This window comes from Eucalyptus grandis, chromosome 10, assembly GCF_016545825.1.
Source record: "Eucalyptus grandis isolate ANBG69807.140 chromosome 10, ASM1654582v1, whole genome shotgun sequence".
In the NCBI taxonomy this organism is placed as follows: Eukaryota; Viridiplantae; Streptophyta; class Magnoliopsida; order Myrtales; family Myrtaceae; genus Eucalyptus; species Eucalyptus grandis.
The window spans coordinates 29,452,904-29,469,098 of NC_052621.1; the positions used below are offsets into that span (position 1 = coordinate 29,452,904).

General features: G+C 40.8%; 2 protein-coding genes across 3 annotated transcripts; one reads left to right on the top strand and one right to left on the bottom strand.

Moving 5' to 3' along the window:
• The first annotated feature begins 980 nt into the window (after positions 1–980).
• On the top strand, positions 981–7,861 carry LOC104422695. Of its 2 annotated transcripts, none has more exons than XM_010035092.3 (10): positions 981–1,133; positions 1,635–2,392; positions 3,144–3,255; positions 3,417–4,080; positions 4,517–4,754; positions 4,893–5,117; positions 6,221–6,394; positions 6,777–6,971; positions 7,055–7,168; positions 7,278–7,861. In XM_010035092.3, the coding sequence occupies exons 2-10, from the start codon at positions 1,679–1,681 to the stop codon at positions 7,611–7,613; spliced, it is 2,772 nt and encodes a 923-aa protein (XP_010033394.2). In that variant the 5' UTR covers positions 981–1,133; positions 1,635–1,678; the 3' UTR covers positions 7,614–7,861. The 2 variants fall into 2 exon arrangements, with proteins under 2 accessions (XP_010033394.2, XP_010033393.2); XM_010035091.3 differs by lacking the exon at positions 981–1,133 and adding an exon at positions 1,159–1,385 and having other exon boundaries at positions 7,278–7,819.
• A 2,518-nt stretch (positions 7,862–10,379) lies between these two features.
• On the bottom strand, positions 10,380–12,428 carry LOC104431233 (probable adenylate kinase 7, mitochondrial). The gene is made up of 4 exons (XM_010043898.3): positions 11,998–12,428; positions 11,484–11,624; positions 11,075–11,302; positions 10,380–10,798 (listed from the first exon to the last, which is right to left on the bottom strand). The coding sequence occupies exons 1-4, from the start codon at positions 12,346–12,348 to the stop codon at positions 10,646–10,648; spliced, it is 873 nt and encodes a 290-aa protein (XP_010042200.2). The 5' UTR covers positions 12,349–12,428; the 3' UTR covers positions 10,380–10,645.
• Positions 12,429–16,195: the final 3,767 nt, after the last annotated feature.

Consider the following 16,195-nt stretch of genomic DNA (forward strand, 5'->3'; position numbering starts at 1 on the left):
GATAAACTTTAGGGGCAAATTTCGGACTTTCCACACTAGGTGATGACGGCAGAGGGGCTCCATCCAGTTATTAACTTTTCGCTTTTGAGGACCTTAGATTTAAAGGGAATTGCAGATGGGCCCCAGCGACGCGTCGGCAGTCGCCACCGGCCAATGAGGAAGGCTGACCGACGCTTTAACCCTCAAACGAACTACTGGACACGTCAATTCGAAAAAGATTATTTAACTTTGAGAAAATGGGATTTCGAAATTCCTCGACTTAATCTAGATGCTTGAGAGTCCTTTTTTTTTTTCGTAATGCCACTCGCCTTATGCGGGCTTGTATGATTTGCTAAAATTTAATAAAATATGCAAATTTACCTATATAAATAAAAGGGTATAAGAGAATGGGAGCCATAATGATGACGCCACAATAAAAAATGGTTTTTTAAATATTTTATTTTGCTTCATCCTGAAAAGTTTTCATAAAATAAATAATAGAGCGATAAAATCACGCGTTTTATTAAGTCCTTAGATTAGATATATCGACTTGATAATCGTAAAATCGATGTGTTAAACGCATACACATTTGATACTTCAACATAGCTCTCATCCAAAAATATCATCCGGAAAAAAAATACATATCATCCGGTCGGATTAATACGAGAAAATTAAGATCTTAAAAATTGAAAATCCCCGTGAACAAGGCCAACTCAATTTGACTGCCTCGGAATACTGCACCGACCGGGATGTCATGTCACATTGTCACTGTCCACCGACAAGAAAACGACACGGAGCTCGCGAAACGACGGCGCTTGGCTCGGTGAAATACTGTAATTCTTTAACTATCCTTCAAGTTACTTACCTGGGAAAAATAGCGAGGTCACGAATTTTTTTATTAATTTATGGAAATTCTTGCGTGTCTTTTTTACCTCCAATTTCCGCATTTTCAATTTTTTTTAAAAAGTATTTCTGTGTATTATATTGAGGCCATTGTCCCTGTCTCCCTACCTCCATTCCTTTTCACTTCACTCACACTCTCTCTCTTGCAGCTTCCGAACTTGGAAGTTCAGGCATTGCGGTCGGGAGAGGAGCAAGAAGCCGACAGCCGACAACCCTTTAGCGTTTCGTTTTCCCGGTTGCTGATTCCGCAGGTGAGTGTCGGTTTGGAGTCTTGCGGTGGTTTTTTTCTTTTTCATTTTTAAGCTGAGATATCGTCTTGCTTCGCGTCGATTGGTTCCGGCATTCTGGTGATCGGAGTCGGGGGGTTCTAGTTCGAGCTTGGGAATGATGGAATTCGGCTTTGTGGGTTGTGGCGTTTCTGGGTGCTTTTGATCTGAGCCCAGTTGGTGAAATGAACGTGTAAAGCTCGCTTTTTTCGGTGTAGGCGCTGCGACATTGCCAACGTAAAGATCTGCTTGTGAATTTGGAGCTTTTGTGCGTTGATGCAGTCATTGTTGTTTCTGTTCTTGCACTTTGCGTATCCAAATTAAGTTCCTTTTGATTCTTTTTCTTTGCCCCTGAAGGTGTTTATTTTTCAGGACAGAGAGCTTTCTTAGCTTGTACTTGATGGTTTCCTTATTTATGGGTCGAATTTTGTATCTTTCGTATTTGTTGGGTCGATGACATTGGACGATCTTTCTCCATGACTGCAGAGTTAGTTATCCCGGTATAGCATTTGCCTTGGAGACGATAGAAAATGATTCTTGGCCCAGGGGCGAACGCTAGAAAGAGCGCCTCAGTTCAACTTGATTATATAATCCATGTTCAGGAGATCGCGCCTTGGCCTCCATCACCAACGCTCAGATCCCTCCGCTCCGTCCTGATACAGTGGCAGAATGGGGAAAGGACTTCCGGTGCTACTAAACCTGTCGTTCCGTTTCTTGGTTCTAATGTTGGTGAGGGAAAAATAGAATTCAATGAGTCCTTCAGATTATCCGCAACCCTGCTGAAGGAAATCAAGGTCAAAGCTGGGAATGGTGGTGCGTTCCAGAAAAATTACTTGGAGTTTAACCTGTATGAGCCCCGAAGGGACAATATCATGAAGGGGCAGCTGATAGGCACTGCAATGATAAACTTGGCGGACTATGGTGTGATTGACGAGCCCCTGAATATAAGTGCTGCCATGAACTGCAAAAGGAACTTTAGGAATATGGCTCAACCTATTTTGTATGTCAAGATTCAGCCTGTTGATAAGGGGAGGACTGGTTCAATGTTGAGGGGAAGTAGTCTCTCGAAAGAGGTGTCTCTAGGTACAAATGACTGTGAATCTGTTATGGATTCAGTTAATGAAGAATTTGCAGAGGAAGCAGAGATTACATTCTCCACTGATGATGATGGTTCTTCCCACTCTTCTGCGACTGCTTCTTCTCCTGTGGAGCATAATGATGGTTTGGCACATAGAATGCAGCCGGTAGTCATCTGTTTCTTCGACTTCATCCTTTTCCTTCTGTAGCCATCCTGATTATCATGTGGTTACACTGAATTTTTTATTTTGTGTTGACATTCTAGAGATGCTACAAATTCCTTTTTGTTAATATTGATTGTATTAGGCATAAAAATAGTGTGTGCACTTACGCAAATGAAATGAGGTGTCCATCAGGGAAATTCATCTAGATATAGATGGCAGGATTTAATGTTCCTTTGGACGAACAAAAGGACAATTTTTCACTTCATGCTTTTCCTGCTGCAGCCATCTTTTTTCTGACTATCTTATGGTTGCAGTGAACTTTTTATTTTGTTGACATTCTAGTGATGCTACAAGTCCCTCTTTGCTAATATTGATTGTGATAGGCATACTAATGGATGCTTTGTGCGTATTTTTGCGCATGAGATGAGGTGTCGGGGAACTCATCTATATATAAATGGTAGGCTTAGAGTGTCCTCTGGCTGAGCTAATGGATAATGCACCTGAATAGAAGACACATGCAAAGGCCGGAAAAATCATGGCAAGAAAATCCATTCTATCATTAGTTTTGCTTTTAGAAATATACTTTACACAATTACCTCATTGGATATAAGTTAGTGAATGTCTTAAATCTTCTGTGTTTGTGCTGACTTCTGTGCTGTGGATTAATGATGGCATCACAATTAAGGTAAGAGTTACAGTATGTTTTCAAATGTTATGACAGTACTAAATGAGAATAATTTATGTTGATTGCCAGAGTGGAATGGGTGTTATGGATAACACTTTAGAAAGCAATGGAAAGGAGCATATCTTAGATTCTAAATCTGGGCATAAAGGATTGAACATGATGCCAGGCATCAGTTCGCATGGTAAGTTCTCTCAATTGCCCTGACTTTCATTGTCAGTTGAGTTGTCCTTTGAGGTGGGGAGGCCGGAAAAATGATACTGCTTCTTTTGACTCCTCTCAGCCTAGTTTGACGCCCTTCCCAAAAAAATTTCCATCGGGCTAATTCGTATCATCTACTTCTAGGTACTGACGGAGTAGAAGCCGATTCCATCCCAAGAAGAACTGGGAAAGTAGGTTCTGCGCAGGAAGTTCACTGGAAAGTTTCCTATGAAAGAACTGAAAGTAGAAGCAATAACCCAACAAATGCTGAGAATGGCATGTTACCCTGTTATTCTGCCAATGAAGTTTCATCCGACGAGATGCGGGGATTTGATGACTATGCTGGCAGTGAGGCCAACGACGAGAAGAGGTTAACTTCTAAAACTGCTTCCATTTTCCTAGGGAACAGAAATGAGTATTGCATAACAGAGGAAGAAAAAGAAAGAGGTCCTGTGCGGGATACAGGGGGAGCAAGATACCACAGTGGCTGTGACATAAAAGTGGACAAAGTATATCCTAAGGATACAAAACGCACACTTATGGATGCCAAGCTCCAACGGCTGGAGAACAAAATTCAAATGCTGGAGGGAGAGTTGAGAGAAACTGCTGCCGTTGAAGTTGCTTTATATTCGGTGGTCGCTGAGCATGGTGGTTCCATGAGCAAGTTTCATGCTCCAGCTAGGCGCCTTTCTCGATTTTATCGCTATGCTTTTGGAGAGCTTCCTCAGGCACGCAGAGCTAATGCAGGAAGGAGTATAGTTGCAGGATTATTTGTCGTGGCAAGAGCATGTGGAAGTGATGTCCCAAGGTGCATTTTTTATCACTGTTTCTTTCTTCTGCTGGTTGAAATTTCTTTTTTCACATTCCTATCATCATTGTTTTGGTGTATTTTGTTTGCTGAACATCATATTCTCCATTAACAGTATGTCATTGTTCATGTATTTAATGTAAATAAGTTTATTATAACTTTTTGCCTGCATGTGTAAGCAAATATATTATATGCCTGTTTTAGTTGATGAGGAAGGGTACCAGAGTCTGGCTGCAATTACTATGGGAAACAGGTATTAGCTTATGTTGATCTGGGGATTTTAAGATAACATCGTTTTGGTGAAATTGAGTGGGGATGCTAGAGTTTTGGTCTTGTCATTGCACTCCTTTGCCTGCATTGCCTGTTGCATGTGAGAAACATTTTTGAGTAGAAATAGTTTTCGAACAGCTTTTATTCAGTTACATTGTTATTACAGGTTAACTTATTGGTTATCAAATTCTGTGGTGCTAAGAGCAATTATAAGCCAGATGATACCAAATGGAAATATTGGAGTACCATTATCTTCAAAATCAAAAGAGTCCTACCCCAGAAAGAAGGGAAATAAAAATGCCAGAACAGATGATGACAGTGAGAATGTGCATGAGCTCATATCTGAATTGGAAAAAGTTGAAGCGTGGATCTTCTCCCGCATTGTTGAGTCTCTGTGGTGGCAGGTTTATAAATTGGCCTTCTCTCATCTACCCAAGTTCCTCTACTTTTCTCCAACTGAAATTTCTACCTTCCTGCTGTCAATATAATTGCAAATGTTTTGAATGATTGACCTGATGGGCATCTCCTGTTTTGTGTTTCAGTCTCTGACTCCGTACATGCAGTCTAGTGCTGCAAAGTTGCTTGGTAGTGCCAAGGGATCTAGCTCTATAAAAAACAACAGAAAAGTGACATATGCTGAAGATCAAGAGCAAGGCAACATTTCAGTGGATCTCTGGAAGAAAGCATTTACAGACGCATGCGAGAGACTTTGTCCTGTCAGGGGTGGAGGCCATGAGTGTGGTTGTTTGCCCGTCCTTGCTAAATTGGTATTTCTCTGAATTTCCATTATCACCTTTCTGGCTGGATTAGCATAAGAGACATTGACGATTGCGAACATCATGTGCAATGGTAAATAGGAGGTCATTAGAAAATAGAACATGAAAAACTATAGAACTTCTCTACATTTGGAATGGTGGTGGATTCTTGCCTTCTTGATGACGTGGAGTTACGCTTGATACAAAGAGAGGGAAATAACTGATTGATGATTTTCATTGGTCAAAATGGCAAATATTGGGGTGCATCATTAGTCAATTGAATAGCTGTTGCCCATATATTCTCTCAGCCTGTGCTTACCAAAGTAATAACTCTATGAATTGCCATAATTCACCTTTCTGGTTGGATTAGCCTAATAGACATTGGTGATTGAGAACACCATGTGCAATAGCAAATTGAAGGTCATTAGTAAATAGAACGCAGAAAGTACAGATTTTCTCTACTGTGGAATGGTGGCGAATCCTTGCCTGCTTGACGACGTGGAATAATGCTTGATTAGAAAGAGAGGGGTGATAACTGATTGATGATCTTCAGCAGTCAAAAAGGGTCAAATAGTGGGGTGTATCAATAGTCAATTCAATAGCCATTGCCCATGTATTCTCTCAGCTGGGAATTGTCAGATCCCGTTCATGCATATTACGCATATTATATAGCACTTCATTGCAAACCATATCTAATCGTGTTCCATGCAACATTAAGAAGTTCACTCATGAAAAGAAAGTGATATACAATGGAGGATTTTGGTCTTGGCCTCATTATTAGATCATTAAGGGTCTTGGTCACACATTAGGGCGTCACTGTTTGAAAACTCTAAACTTATTGATTCCAAATGGTTTAATATATTATTATACTTTATTTGGGAAAAGATATGCCTTTTATTATACAATGGGAAAGTCTAGAATACTACAGAGAGCATGACCATCTCAGTGTAGGGATACTGGAATTTTTTTCCAAGTGTTACTTACTACCTTCTTGATTTGATGTTGATCACCACCCTAATTTGTTGGTGCTTGCTGCAATTTCCTATTTTCAGATGTATAAAGTCTTCACTTTTCAGTTTAGTCCTATGAAACTGAAGTTAGTAATCTCTGTGCAGTTAATGGAGCATTGCGTGGCTAGGTTAGATGTAGCCATGTTTAATGCCATTCTTCGGGAATCTGCAAATGAGATTCCAACAGATCCGGTGTCTGACCCCATTAGTGATCCCAAGGTTCTCCCAATACCTGCAGGAAGGTCAAGCTTCCATGCTGGTGTTCAACTGAAAAATGCTGTAAGTGATATTCGATTTCTAGTTCTTAAGTTTATGCAATGCATTGGCCTTCTTTTTCCTGTCTATGAAGTCAAATTGCACTGCGATCGGATCAAAAGCACAAGCTACACATCATTACTCAAACAGAAAAATGATTGCTTTAATTAATATCGTGTAACCTGCCTTTGCCATTTCTTCAGAGCATTGCACTAGGAATCATGTTGCAAATCAGATAGCACAGAAGAGATGCATTTTGTTTTGCTTAAATAAGAAAAGAAGAGGAAGGGGAACGGTCATCATGATCTTTATTGATTTGACTAGATCTGAACCAATCATGTATCACATATAATTTGGCCCTTGCACGTTTAAGTTGTGCTCTTTCTTTTCTTGTTTGGCATGTCAGATTGGGAACTGGTCTAGGTGGCTGACTGACCTATTTGGCTTGGATGATGATGATTTGCATGGAGACGAGAACAAAATTGTGGATGAGGATGAAACACGAGATGCTACCTTCAAATCATTCTATCTCCTTAATGCTTTGAGTGATCTTATGATGCTTCCAAAAGACATGCTTTTAAGTAGATCGACCAGGAAAGAGGTATAGTTTTAAGTCCTATATCATTTCCACTATTTGTCCCAGAGAAATGGTATCGTTGAGTATACTCTTTTTGCCCTATGAAGGTATGCCCTACATTTGGTGCATCTCTGATTAAGAGGGTTCTTGATAATTTCTCTCCGGACGAGTTTTGCCCTGATCCAGTCCCAAAGGCCGTGCTAGAGGCCTTGGCCTCTGAGGTTAGTGATTGCTTCCACCTGATAGTATTAATGATCCTTCAAAAGCACACTTTGGCACTTCTTTTCCTGACTAAGCATAAAAGCCCCATTATTGTTCTCAATGATGCAGGACCCTTTTGAAGTCGGGGAGGAATTAGTCACCAGCTACCCGTACATTGCAGCCAACCCAGTCTATCCACCACCCTCGGCAGCTTCTGTGGCAGGATTCCTTGGTGAGCTCGGCAACCAATCTCGACTGAGAAGAAGTAGGTCCTCTGTGCTCGAGAAAGCACAAAATAGTGACGATGAACTCGATGAACTGAATTCACCATTAACATCAATCTTCCTCAATGAGTCCTCCTCTTCATCCACATCCGCTGAGCCCATCCAGATGAACGGCAAAGGACACCGCCGACAACCTCTTAGGTATCAGCTTCTGCGGGAGGTCTGGATGAACTGTGAGTAGCTGTAGAAGGTTACTCCGTGATCAAGAAAGGATTGCCACTCCCTCCTCCTCCTCCTACTGGCTATACTGTGGTGTAAATATGCTATCCGATCTTGTTGCTACCGGTATTTTTGAAGCTCCTGTATAGAAAGAATATGGCAAAAGCTAAACGTGTGAACCGCTTTGAAGAGTCACTTGGACTCGTGCAAATAAAAGAAAGATGGAAAGAATAATTAGAATAAAGTGATAATGGAGAAATTTGTGAAAAAGAGAGATATTATTATAATGAACAAAGCAACTACGCTAAGGTGAGAACATTACTGATTCACTGCTACCGTCGGCTCTGGGAACCGTCCTTGACTATGGCGCAGCAGTGGTCGGGACACGCGAGCAACTCCGGCTGCGTGTGTCCTTGCTGCTCTCTCTTGGGTCGATCTTCGAGCGATAAGAGGGGTCGGAATAGTTCTCATATCGTGCCGGAGATGATGACGACCGCCACATGGGTGGTACACAGCCCTCTTGGGAAGGTGACAGGAGGGGTGTGATGTGGATCCTCGACGGCGGTTAAGATTGTACCTCACCGGAGCACAGGAGCTCGAAAGCTTTGCCGGGGCTGTCCCGCTTACCAATTAATCTTAGTGGATTGAGATGATTGCTTTTTTATTTTAACTTGTTGGTATTCGCATGCCCCGACCTCCAATTGGAGAAAAATTATTTTTTTCTTCCCCCTCAGTAAAATATATTTGAATTTTATGTCACAGAGTTCAGACATAGTAATTTAAGGACATATTATGGTCCATAGTGGTTGTGGATTGATATATATTTTTTTCTTTTCAAAATTTTTAGTTTTTTAATATATTGAAACTTCGTATCTAATCTAATTCACTATTTTCTTTCTCCTATGCCAAAGTGACGAACATGAAGGTGGTGGCAGATGCGAAGGGGACGGATGTAGGGGGTTGAGGAGTGACAATGGAGGGAAGAGTCCAAATATGGGTCGTTTCAATCGAAATGTCTAGATGTTTGATTTAATTAATATGTATATAATTTCTTCTTAATTTTTATAACCTCCTAAATTTATGAACAAATATCTTTTATTGAGGGATTTATAGTGGGCTCAATTTCACTGACCGTTCTCACATGGATTGGTATTGGAACCCTTAGTTATCTAATGAGAGTTATGATTTGATGCACTCAAAGTGAAGTGAGAATGTCCTCGACTTACCTTCTATCGTTTTTCAATGAGTTTAGTATCGACTCATGTCCTCTTAGTACATTGCAACTTCGTATGGGACCAATATTTTTCTTAAACAGCGGCAATCGATCATTGGCCTATATCTCCATGACATGCGGGAACGCATCCTCCATCAATTTCTGTACACAAGAATTGCCACCCGGCACAATCGCATCCATTAGTCAACGCGACTCTCAATATAAATGCTTCACCAGTCCATTTCTAGACGGGTGCAAACTTCTGAATGTCGACACTCTAGTTCTACGGGCTCTTTGACTTTTGCACTTTTAAACTTCGGTTCCCCTACTCGGCACGCCAGGGATATCCTTGGGCCCTCCATGACACCAGGCACTAGTGTTGTTTCTACGTGAACGCTTTTACCCGAGAAATTCTGGAAACCTCCTTGCATACTGAGTGAAAACTAACTTGGTCCACTAATTTTGACACCTATAAATTGATGACGCTGGTCACAATATATTTCCATTTCCCATTCCAAGTTGTATTAATAATCATCATCAGAATTCATTTATTTTTTGTAGACTGTACAAATTCAGCTTCATAAATCCAAAAGTCAGCGCACCATCATGATCAACACAAAAGAAAACATCTCAAGCATTTTTTATATCATATAATTTTTTATTGAGAGTTGGTTTGCTGTGATGTCCAAATAGATTAAACTTCCATCCACCGGCTAGTCGTCATTGAGGACGGCACAGCTGATGAGGTTCCATGCGATGGAAGAAGGACGCGTGATATCGAAATAGAAGGACAGCATCATTTTTTTGCCCCAAAAGCCAAGAGATTATTTGGTTCCAAGAAATAGAATTCGGTAAACATGGCCTTGCAATTAAACAGAGCCTTGCGTTTACTCGTTCGCGAAGTAGAGAAAAGTTTGAAGACTGCAGAGAATGGTGCTCTTCTCAGTGCTATGAGATTCATGCACCTGTATATGCTCTTAGATTAACAAACAAAAATTAAATCATCCCAAAGAATCAAACCATTAAAATACAAATGGCACGTACTGGAGCCAGCTTGCGCTTTTCATTTTTTTGAGTTTCTACGGCGACCATGGCTTGGACGTCATCATAGAAATTTCAGACCTGAATGATGATTTCTTAAAGCTATAACTACAGCATTTTTGTTATTGTTGCTATGCTAGAAAGGTACAGAATAGTTAATTTGAACGTTATTGTTGCTATGCTACAAAGGTACAGAATAGTTAATTTGAACGTTATTGTTGCTATGCTACAAAGGTACAGAATAGTTAATTTGAACTTGACGTTCTTCCGCTTCCCTACGTTGAACATGTGCATCTCTTTCAATTGAAATTATTAAAATCAATTCAGAGAAACAAAAAGCCAAGAATAGAATTTGAGAAAGTCACAAGTGAACAAGGGACATCACTGAAATTGAAGAAAAACTACGGTCAAGACTAGAACTCTATAATCTGCAGTCCCTGATATATTGTGTTCTTTGCCAAAGAAGACAACCCCGTACTTCGTCAATGAACAGACCCAATAGCAACTCCGATGAAAAGAAAAAAGAAGGAGATCAGACACAATAAGAACAAACTATTTCAATCACGAGATATATGAACATGCTCTCATATAATGGTCATACATGCCAGTACTTTCTGTTCTTCGATCTCTTCTCACATGGAAAAACACAACACACTGCATCTCAACTTGGATTGATGCCTCCAAAACTAATACAAAATTGGAATACTTGCCAGAACTCAACTCGCTCTAGACTCGTATATATTTACGATATGCCGGGTTGTGATTGGGGAAATGCTTCCACGAATCACCTATGAATAGACTCATGCAGTCAGCTTTTGGGAAGAGTCGACAGCATTCACATGCTGAAGCTGTAGTGCCACCAACAGCCCACGCCAGGTTTCTCCAGGCGCACTTGCAACTTGGAAGTTGAGAAGTTTCTTTTGTTTCTGATAATACTCTTCCAGCAGCTTAGTCTGTTGAAAATAGAAGACAAATGAGCGAATCATTCTTTCCTCTACTTACAATATGTATGACGGATCAACCAGAGGCCTAAAGAAGCATCTTAAGCGCATGCATAATAGCACTGGATGGAACCCGACACATATAGAAGGATAAAACTGAGACAAGCCAGCGCCTTGGAAGCTATTTCCCAGAAGAAGAAAACACAGCACATTGACATAAGAGAAAGAAAACTGGTTTGAATCTCACATATAAGACTTCAGAATTATATTCGAGAGTACACCCCCTACCTGTTCTGCATACACGGTCAAGTTTTCCTTCCAGGCACTGTTAACATCAGCAGAAACCAGTTGCTCTCCTGATGACCTTAAACCAGGTTTGGAACCGGGTAAGTGCAAATTGGTAGAGTCCAGGGATGGAGGAAATGCTCCAGTCCCTAAATTCTTTGCTAGAGGGTCTTGCTCTGTGGACTTGAAGTTCAAAACTAGATCAATGTCGGCAAATTGGTTGAGGATCTCCTGCGATAAAGGACCGACATTCATGAGAACTACACATTAACAGTCCTCCGTCAAAGATTCCGTCCAAGCATAAAAAATTCAAATGCATGACCCAACAGCCATGCGAATTCGCATTATTATCATCAAGTAGATTCAGCCCCAAAAGCTGATTAAGGGCGGCGTGGAGAGCTATTCCACTTACAGCTTGGACCCTTGTTCTGGGGATACCCTCGAGAATGAACCCTGTTTCTCCTCTGTAATATCCTTCCTCTAACCTCCTGGACAACAGTGCGAAAATCACTTCCTCTGGTACAAGCTTCCTCTCATTCAGAGCACTCGCAATCTGTCAGATAAACGAAAACGGAGAAAAGCTTTAATTTTTCAAAACAAAATCGAAAAGAAAATCCACCAGATATTACATGAGGCTACAACAGAGCGATACGCTTCAAAAATTAATACACTTCCCCAAATTCACCAAATAATTAATGAATACATAAAGATCCTTTGGATGCTTGCAAAAGAACATTCTTTCGTCTCTTGGAATGAAGATACACGAATTTGGTAGCAACGAAAAGACTTCGAAAAATCACGCGGTTCTTCATCCTAATCAGCGACGCCAGCACATGACAATTAATAATCAAACCCGCTAATTCTCCTCCAAAAGGAGCAAACTTCCAATAACGCCAAGAAAAAAGGAGAATCAAAATCAACAAGACCTGCTTGTACAGCGAAGAGCGAGGGTTGAGCTCCTGACGCACGAGCGAGCCCATGGAAATGTGAGGGACTTCCAGAAGCTTCGCGAGCATCTCGGCGTACACGTGCTTCTTCGCGCCCCGGTCCCCCATCACCACCCACTGCACCCCTCTCTCCGGCACGAGCTTCTGCGACCCGGCCCTCGGCGGCGGCCCCGCGGCCTCGCGCGGCCCGCCGAGCTCCTCCTCCTCCTCCGAGTAGTAGTCGCAGAGGGCCGCGCCGGCCGAAGATCCGTAGGCCCGGCCGGCGGGGACGCGCAGCCGCTCCGGCAGCCTCCGCGCGGCGGCCGCGAGGTGGCGGCTCAGTCCGGCCATGGCGGCGAGGCGGGGCCGAATTAGGGTTTTAGATGGAAGATGGAAATGGCGGACGGTGGGGAAGAGGCCTTGCGGAAAACGGGAAAAGGATGCGAAGAAGGAGGTTTTAGCGACCCCTCGGGAAATGAGGCGCGATCCCATGCATTTCGGTGCAGCGGAACATCTCCACGCGCAATGGGCCGAAGTGCCACGTGTCTCTAGATCATTGGGGGAGCTCCCGGAATATGGAGGAAAAAAGGCCCGGGGATCGGCGTCCACAAGCCTTTGATAGAGGAGATCGGTCCGATGTACGACACGTGGACGGTCGAGAGATGTTCAAAGGTTTCGAAGACGCATTCCTTGCCAACCTAAGTGCTGGCCCAATAATAAAAAGCCAGAGCTGGCCGGCTACGGCCTCTTTACTTATTACTAAAATAGAAAAGGATTTCGACCAAAAAAATAAAATAAAATAGAAAAGGATTTGACAATGATCGTCGTGGGATAAGGATTCCTCAAATTAAGTAAATCCTATTTTAATTGTTAGCCTATTTATATGTAAGTTATAATTGTGTTTTCGCCACATAAAATACTTATTTTCTCATTTTAATTTACATTTTGCACCTAGAAAATTGAAAATCATTTTTTGAATTTTACGCGATGAAAAACCTCAGAATGCTTGTGCATAAATCATTGGTAATTGATAGGAAATCTTACATTGAAATTCTATGATCATTTAAAAAAGGGTAACTTGATATGGCTATTGAGGAGAAAAAGATATGGTCATTCATTTCATAAAGAGTCCGATTTGGACTATTTGGCACCATGAAAATCTTTACACATTGGTTGTATAGGGGAAGAGTCACCTCTCCACTATTCAGATACAAGTTGAATAGGAATTGAATTGAAAATGGTTGCAACCGCCCTTCCTCTTTCTCTCTCTCTTGATTTTACAAACATGAAAATTATACTTTCAATATCTACTAGAACTAGTGCATTCCTAGTTTTGATGCCTCCAATGAAATATATTTTTATTAAAAGAAAGAAAATTTGATTGTGGAGACACAAGATTTGAATATCCCCACCTCCAAGATAAGTAAATGGCAGAGCTCAGCTGACTTAATTGATCCTTTCTATACTTAATTGGCCAGATTAATATATATATATATAGCACAAGACGACTGATGATAAATTAACATATAGAAAATCATGGTGGATGGTCAAACCTTTCTTTTTTAATACACCACATTAATTAGATATGTCGATAGTGTGTGTGTGAGTGAAAAGGGGGAGGTGTTGTCTATGTTCAACGAGAGAAGGGGACAAAGAGAGGATCCATACTTTGTCAGAAAATGATTCACCTAAAGGTGCAATTTGCTATTGGACAATTGGGGACCAAAGAAGCAATTGGCATTTGGCACAAAATCCCAAGACAAACGCAAAAAGAATCAACACAACCCAGTAAAATACTTCTGTCATTGGCGATTCCTAACTCGTGCTTCATTTTCAACCATGACATCCATTTTCCCAAACTAGAGGTCAGCCTTCCATGGGTGTCACGTTATACCTTCGTACTTCAATGTGAAAAGTACCTAATTTTCTTTTGTCCCTATGAGAACTTTGTCTTCCCGGGACACTTTTATAGATACAAAGGGGAAAGAATAGGGGTATCGAATCTAAGAATCTTTTCTCGCGTTCACTCGAGGAGAAAGGAAATCACATTTTTCCTTAAGAATTTGATTGCACCTCCTAAGAGCCTAATTGATCGGATTCGACCCAAGAAACTTATTTAGACTGAAGCATCTCAAGAGGAAAATAATTGGGATTAGACACCTAGTATCGCATCATTCTAATTGAGAAGTAACTAGACTTATGAGTCCATTTATGTATTATCTAGATCGCCCCCCTTACTTGTGCTTCATTATCCATCGTGACATCCATTTTCCCAAACTAGTAGGTCAGCCTCCCATGCGTGTCAAGTTGTAGCCTTGCACTTCAATGTGAAATTTGCTTAATTCTCTTTTGTCCCCATGAAAACTTTATCTCTATAGGACACTTTCATAGATGATAAAGGGGAAAGAATATAAATCAATGAAAGAGAGAGATTGATCAATCGAGCCTAATCTCACATTTACTTGTGGAGAAGAGAAATAACATTTTTCCTTAAGAATTCGGTTGCACCTCCTAGGAGCCTGATTGATTGGACTAAATCCAACAAACCTATCCTGGCCAAATAATTGGTTGGACACTCAACAACATAACGTTCCAATCGAGAAGTAACCAAACTTATGGGCTCATTCGGGTTTCATCCAGATCAGCCCCCAAATGGGCGCAATGGTAACTTCATAAAATTCGGAAACAAGTCAAGCGCGTCCCGTATTGAACTCATCTAACGATCACCTCCACTCGCAATCACAATTGGAGTGGGAGAGTTAGAGTTGAAAAAGTTCCCTTGACATATTAATTAATTTAAATCGACCCATGCGGTGGTGTAGGGAATGTACATACAGAAGATTCCATCTTGCCGATTTTCATATGGACAATTCCTCAAAAAGTTCCATCATGGTCACATCCTCTCTTTAACACCAAATGTAGAGAGAACTATAATTTAGGGTTAGAAAATGTCCCTCATTTCTGGGTGAGTGGGGGGGTGTTCTTGGTAATTACCGTCCCTCCCTTGTTGACCGTTTTTGTCGTGCGTGACGCATGGTTTCCTCTTCTAGAATGCTCTCCCTCCAAGGGTTTCAGTCCTTGGTAGAGGAGATCGATCCGATGGGAGACACGTGGACGGTCGAGAGATGTTCAAAGGTTTCGAAGATGCATCCCTTGCCAACCTCCGTGCGGGCCCAGTAAAAAGCCAGAGTTAGCCAGCTTCGGCCTCTTTACTTATTACTAAAATGGAAAAGGATTTGACAATGATCGTCATGGGATGAGGATTCCTCAAATTAAGTAAATCCTAATTTAATTGTTAACCTATTTATATGTAAGTTACAGTTGTGTTTTCGCCACATAAAATACTTATCTTCTCATTGTAATAGCTAATTCGCAATTTACATTTTGCACCTAGAAAATTGAAAACAGTTTTTTGAATTTTACGCGATGAAAAACCTCAGAATGCTTGTGCATATATCATCGGTAATTGATAGGAAATCTTATATTGAAATTGCATGATCATTTAAAAAGGGGTAACTTGATATGGCTATTGAGGAGAAAAATATATGGTCATTAATTTCATAAAGAGTAGAATTTGGACTATTTGGCACCATGAAAATCTTTACAAATTGGTTGTATCTCTATGCTACTCGGATACAAATTGAATATGAATCGAATTGAAAATGGTTGCAACGCCCCTCCTCTTTCTCTCTCTCTCTCTCTTGATTTTTTTTTTTGAGCTCTCTCTCTTGATTTTACAAACATGAAAATTACGCTTTCATTATCTACTAGACTAGCGCATTCCTAGTTTTGATGCCTCCAATGAAATATATTTTTATTAAAAGAAAGGAAATTTGAATATTCCCACCTCCAAGATAAGTAAATGGCGCTTAGCCAACTTAATTGATCATTTCTATACTTAATTGGCCAGGTTACTATATATAAGATAAGTAAATGGCGCTTAGCCGACTTAATTGATCATTTCTATACTTATTGGCTAGGTTATATATATATAGAGCAAGACAACTGACCATAAATTAACATATAGGAAATCATGGTAGATGGTCAAACCTTTCTTTCTTAATACACAACATTAAATAAATATTTCATATTTCGATAGTGAGTGTGTGTGTGAGTGAAAAGGGGGGAGGTGTTGTCTATGTTCAACTAGAGAAGGGGACAAAGAGGGCATCCATACTTTGTCAGCAATTGATTCACC

What these genes read in the sequence shown, in the direction of transcription:
- LOC104422695 (XM_010035092.3), top strand. Translation starts at nt 1,679, where the DNA reads ATGATTCTTGGCCCAGGGGCGAACGCTAGAAAGAGCGCCTCAGTTCAA. An exon ending in TGGCACATAGAATGCAGCCG is followed by an intron (nt 2,393 to 3,143) that starts GTAGTCATCTGT and finishes GTTGATTGCCAG; the next exon opens with AGTGGAATGGGTGTTATGGA. An exon ending in TGTGGAAGTGATGTCCCAAG is followed by an intron (nt 4,081 to 4,516) that starts GTGCATTTTTTA and finishes TTGTTATTACAG; the next exon opens with GTTAACTTATTGGTTATCAA.
- LOC104431233 (XM_010043898.3), bottom strand. Translation starts at nt 12,348, where the DNA reads ATGGCCGGACTGAGCCGCCACCTCGCGGCCGCCGCGCGGAGGCTGCCG. An exon ending in GCTCTTCGCTGTACAAGCAG is followed by an intron (nt 11,625 to 11,997) that starts GTCTTGTTGATT and finishes TTTATCTGACAG; the next exon opens with ATTGCGAGTGCTCTGAATGA. An exon ending in TGACCGTGTATGCAGAACAG is followed by an intron (nt 10,799 to 11,074) that starts GTAGGGGGTGTA and finishes TATTTTCAACAG; the next exon opens with ACTAAGCTGCTGGAAGAGTA.